Source organism: Bison bison, unplaced genomic scaffold, assembly GCF_000754665.1.
Source record: "Bison bison bison isolate TAMUID 2011002044 unplaced genomic scaffold, Bison_UMD1.0 scf7180017864255, whole genome shotgun sequence".
Classification (NCBI taxonomy): Eukaryota; Metazoa; Chordata; class Mammalia; order Artiodactyla; family Bovidae; genus Bison; species Bison bison.
The window spans coordinates 1573157-1578723 of record NW_011494827.1 but is presented as its reverse complement, the minus strand read 5'-3'; the positions used below and the strand labels follow the sequence as shown (position 1 = coordinate 1578723).

The following is a 5567-nucleotide window of genomic DNA, read 5'->3' as shown; positions in this document are numbered from 1 at the left end:
AACACCACAGTTCAAAAGCATCAATTCTTTGGCCCTCAGCTTTCTTTATGGTCCAACTCTCACATCCATACATGACTACTGGAAAAACCATAGCTTTGACTAGACAGATCTTTGTCAGTAAAGTCAAGTCTCTGCTTTTTAATATACTGTCTAGGTTGGTCATAGCTTTTCTCCCAAGAAGCAAGCATCTTTTAATTTCATGGCTGCAGTCACCATCTGCAGTGATTTTGGAGCCCAAGAAAATAAATTCTGTCACTGTTTTCATTGTCTCCCCATCTTGATGGTGTAGTCAGGGTAAATATAGTTGCCAGAATAGCCTGGCACAGGCCTGTGATTCTTGAGCCAGGATTGAAGTGCCCTGTCCTGGTCCATGTCCTCCAATCCCTCCATGCAGGTTGCTTTTTCAGGCATTTGAAGCCAAAGGATAAACATGCCTCATTTATCTGAAAAGTCTATTTTAGTGAAAAGTTCAGTAGGGAGTTGTGGTGAATGACCATTATATTAATGTGTCTTTAAAAATGCACATATGTTGCCAGTTTTTAAAATATAAAAATTTGGATAAAAACCCAGACTTTCAGCTTCTGTTTAAAAAAAAATGGGAAGATGTGGCTACACCAAGTGCATAGTCCTGCAGAGCCTCCCTTGGTGGGTTGACTGGCTGGCCCTGTAGGCAGGGCTTTCTGTCTCCACCTTGCCCCACTCCCCACCACTCTAATATGTCCCATGCCAGGCCACTTCACATGACCTCTGCTGGTTGGCAGGCCTGGGAAGGGGTGTCCTTTGCTTTAGACTTTAGTCTCTCATCTGTGCCACAGGAGAACTGAACTGGAGCAGGAGATGAATGCGTTTCTGTGGATTGTGGGAGTGACAGTCCTATCATCTTCAAAGTTTATGTCCCCTGAAAAGGAGGGGATTCATGTGATGTCTATACCAGGGGCCAGGGATCTTGGGGTCTTCTTAGAATTCTGCCCCTGCAGGTGGGATTACTAACATGCCCTCCTGCAGCATGGGTTTCTGAGATGAGGGGAGTGCAGATGCATCAGGAGCTCGGTGAAAGTGTGTCCCCTGCCTTCTCTCTGGACCATAGAAAGTGCAGGCATCCCAGAAGCCACTTCTTACCTCCTGTTTGCCTCCCTTTTACACAAATGATCTCAGCTTGGGCCTGATCACTGGTATTTTTCTCTTCAACTAAGTTAAGAATGAAAGATGATGGAAATAAGCTCGAGAGGCCTAACAGCACAGTCCATTGATGTTTCCATTTTGCGGGCTATTTTCAGGCAGTTTGATTTGCAGATTTCAACCCTTATGAATTTTCTTCTTTGAGATGGTTCTGTGTATGTGTGTATACATGTGTGTGTTCCATGTGTGTGTGCACACATGTGCTTGCATGTGCATGTGTGCGTGTGTAAGTGTATCGCTCTGTGTGCGTATGTGTGTAGCTGTATCTTTGTGCATGTATGTGCACTGTTTGTGGCTGTGAGCATTTATATGCACTGTGTGTGTGCATGTGTATGTTTGCTGGTACATGCATGTGTGCAGTGTGTATGTGTGTGTACGTGTGCATGCATGTGTGTGCTTCTTTGTGTATATGTATGTGCATTTATGTGCACTGTGCATGTGTGTGTTGATGGTGCACGCGTGTGTCCTGTGTGTACATGTGTGTCGTGTGTGTGCATGTATGTGTGTGCATGTCTATGCATTATTTCTGGGTGTGTTTATGTGCGCTATGCATGTGTATATGTGTGCATGTATATATGTACATCACTGGCGGGTGCATTTATGTGCATTGTGCATGTGTGTTGGGACATGTATGTGTGCTGTGTGTACACATTTGCACACACATATACATGTGTGTGCTCACATGTTGCGTGCATGTGCCTGTACACACCCGGCTGGTGTGTCACCCCCCACACATTCCCTCTTTTCTCCGCAGTCCGCCGTCGAGTGCAGCAGCCTCCTGCGGACCCTGCACGGCCTGGAGCAGGAACACCTGAGGAGGTCGCTCGCTCTACAGCAGGAGGAGGACCTTGCCAAGGCCCACAGGCAGCTGGCCATTTTCCAGAGGAACGAACTGCACAATATCTTTTTTACCCAGATAAAAAGTGCTATTTTCAAAGGCGAGCTGAAGCCAGAGGCAGCAAAAATGCTGCTGCAAGATTACTCTAAAATACAGGTAATGCCTCCAATGAGGCTCCCTCTGATGGAGGAGTCATTTTCCTGAACTGTTTCACTAAATGTCTCCTCTCCCCGAGTTAAGTCCTGTCTCTTCTTTTGTGCTGGGTTCCAGTGAACTAACCTCATCTTCCTTCCACCTCTTGATGTAGAGGGTGACTTTCCGGTAAGCAGGGAAAATAAATGGTGGCTTGAAGCACAGGCCCTGGACTCAGGCTCACCTGGACCCGAATTCTAGCTCCACCACCTGTCAGCTCTGTCAACTAAAGCAAATTGCCAAGTGTCTCTGAGTCTGTTGCCTTATCTGTAAAATGGAAGTAATAGAGTCCCCATACTAAAAGTGGCATGATGCAGATTTAATCAAATTCACAGAAAGCCAGTGCTTGGCACAATATAGGTTTAATATATATAGCAGTTAAAAGTAGAAATGTGTAAGTGCATATATGTACGTGTGTGTGTGCACATGTGTGGTGATGTGTGCCTAGGGCTTATGATCTCTGTCTTCATAGGCTTGGGTGAATTTGTGGGTGTTTGTGCATGGAAGCTTGAGTGTCATTAATCCAGAAAGAATGAATTCCTAGATGACTGTGCAAATACTGGGTTGGCCAAAAAGTACATTTAGGTTTTTTTGTAACATTTTAAGCCAAACGAATTTTTTGGCCAAACCTACCAGACCACCTGACCTGCCTCTTGAGAAACCTATATGCAGGTCAGGAAGCAACAGTTAGAACTGGGCATGGAACAACAGACTGGTTCCAAATAGGAAAAGGAGTATGTCAAGGCTGTATATTGTCACCCTACTTATTTAACACAGAGTACATCATGAGAAATGCTGGGCTAGAAGAAGCATAAGCTGGAATCAAGATTGCCGGGAGAAACATCAATAACCTCAAATATGCAGATGACATCACCCTTATGGCAGAAAGTGAAGAGGAACTAAAAAGCCTCTTGATGAAAGTGAAAGAGGAGAGTGAAAAAGTTGGCTTAAAGCTCCACATTCAGAAAACGAAGATCATGGCATCTGGTCCCATCATTTCATGGGAAATAGATGGGGAAACAGTGGAAAGAGTGCCAGACTTTATTTTTTGGAGTTCCAAAATCACTGTAGATGGTGATCGCAGCCATGAAAATAAAAGACGCTTACTCCTTGGAAGAAAAGTTACGACCAACCTAGATAGCATATTGAAAAGCAGAGACATTACATTGCCTACAAAAGGTCCATCTAGTCAAGGCTATGGTTTTTCCAGTGGTCATGTATGGATGTGAGAGTTGGACTATGAAGAAAGCTGAGCGCTGAAGAATTGATGCTTTTGAACTGTGGTGTTGGAGAAGACTCTTGAGAGTCCCTTGGACTGCAAGGAGATCCAACCAGTCCATTCTAAAGGAGATCAGCCCTGGGTGTTCTTTGGTAGGAATGATGCTAAAGCTTAACCTCCAGTACTTTGGCCACCTCATGCGAAGAGTTGACTCACTGGAAAAGACTCTGATGCTGGGAGGGATTGGGGGCAGGAGGAGAAGGGGACGACAGAGGATGAGATGGCTGGATGGCATCACTGACTCGATGGACGTGAGTCTCAGTGAACTCCAGGAGTTGATGATGGACAGGGAGGCCTGATGTGCTGCGATTCATGGGGTCTCAAAGGGCCGGACATGACTGAGGGACTGAACTGAACTAATAGTTTATATGAGACTGTCAGTAGTTTTACGAGGCCTGCCTAAGGTCTTTAACCTGCACCTGTATGTGTATGCTTAGTCGCTCAGTCATGTCCAACTCTTTGTGACCCCATGGACTGCAGCCTGCCAGGATCTCTGTCCATGGAGATTCTTCAGGCAAGAATACTGGAGTGGGTTGTCATGCCCTCCTCCAGGGAGATCTTCCCAACCCAGGGATGGAACCCAGGTCTCCCGCACTGCAGGCGGATTCTTTTCTGTCTGAGCCACCAGGGAATGAATGAAATCACTGGTGTGCAGTAACACACCGGAGTTCTGGTCCTGACTCAGGCCCTGTGAGTAAGGGCTGTGACAGAGCAGAGCCATCCCAGGAGGAGACCAGTGGCCCTCGTGAGCCTTCTGGGAAGAGAGGACCCCTCTCTGAAGGTACTGGACATCTGAGCATGAAGAGAACTAGCCAGGCTCTCCTTTTTCCTCTTGGTTTTTCCCACTAAAACTTTAGGAGAATAAGTAAACTCCCGGGTAGGTATTCAGACCCTAGCGCATCCCTTAGGGATGAATAGACTTTGCTGCCCGTTTACTTACTCCTCATGATGAGCTGTGTCTGACTCCCCATGTCAAGAAGTACATGTGTTATTGTTCATAAGACTGGGGACAGAAAAGTAACAGCTGTGGTGATAGTGCCATGGCACAGACACGTTGGTATCTGAGGACCCCGACTCTGAGCTTCCTGACATAAGGGCTCAGATCAGCCAACTCACGGGATCCAGCTCCGTGGAGGATGGAAATACCATCTCAGTGTTCCTATTGTGTTGACCTGCTGCCAGGAACTCTTAAGGAGAAGCTGGCCTTTGGACACATCCCATTGACCATTCCACTCTTCACTGTCTGGAGAGTGCAAATCCTCAGGTGTTGGACCTGGAAAGATTATAGCTTTTGTATGGAAAGGGGACTGTCCAGGGCCTCATATGTTTCTTTTTGAAGAAGACATTGAACCTCCAAGTAACGCATTGCATGAACAGTATTTCACCTGGAAAAGAGACAACAGAGCCAGTCAGTGAGATAATACACTAAGGCTGATGTTTTAATTACTGCAGGTCTCATTTCTGCTGGTTTAATTATGGCTCATCTAATTACTGTGCTACTGGTTGAAGTTGGATTTGTGAGACAACCACTACTGAGCTAGAGCACAGGTCCTGGAATCAGATGGCTGAGGTTCAAAGCCTTGCTCAGTCGTTTACCAGCTGTGTGATGTGGACTCAGTTTCCTCATCTGTGAAATGGGAATAATAGAATCCTCTCCCTGGATTAAGTTAGAAAAGACGAGAAACACTCTGGGTCCAGTGCCAGGCCCAGAAGAAGCACCCAGTGTGTGCTAGGCTATTATTACTCTCGTGTGCTTGCTTGGGTTTTCATGCATTTTGCAAATTCTGAGAATTTCTTGCTACTCTGTGACCAGACTCATCTCATGTCCTTGCTGAATGTGAGGGTGCTGGGGTCAGAGCCAGTGGTGATATATCCCAGAACTTCAGCATCTGATGTGATGCTGTGTTTGGGGAACTTCAGAGGTGTGTTTGGGGAACTTCAGAGGTGTGACCACATGTGGCTGAAGGACACCTGAGTAAAATGTACATTCCATTCCTAAGGCAGCAGAATTGTTTTGATAAGACTTTACCATCTGGGTCTTGAATGCACTTTTCAAAGCCCTTTTAAAAAAAAATAATT

At 45.9% G+C, this 5567-nt stretch overlaps 1 protein-coding gene across 1 annotated transcript in view; it reads left to right on the top strand.

The window, feature by feature from the left end:
- Positions 1–5567, top strand: part of EVC2 (Ellis van Creveld syndrome 2) — a 164665-nt gene that overhangs the window by 92649 nt on the left and 66449 nt on the right. The window contains exon 11 of the mRNA XM_010847786.1: positions 1934–2173. Coding sequence (XP_010846088.1) covers positions 1934–2173 — 240 coding nt within the window. The remainder of the gene's footprint in view (positions 1–1933; positions 2174–5567) is intronic.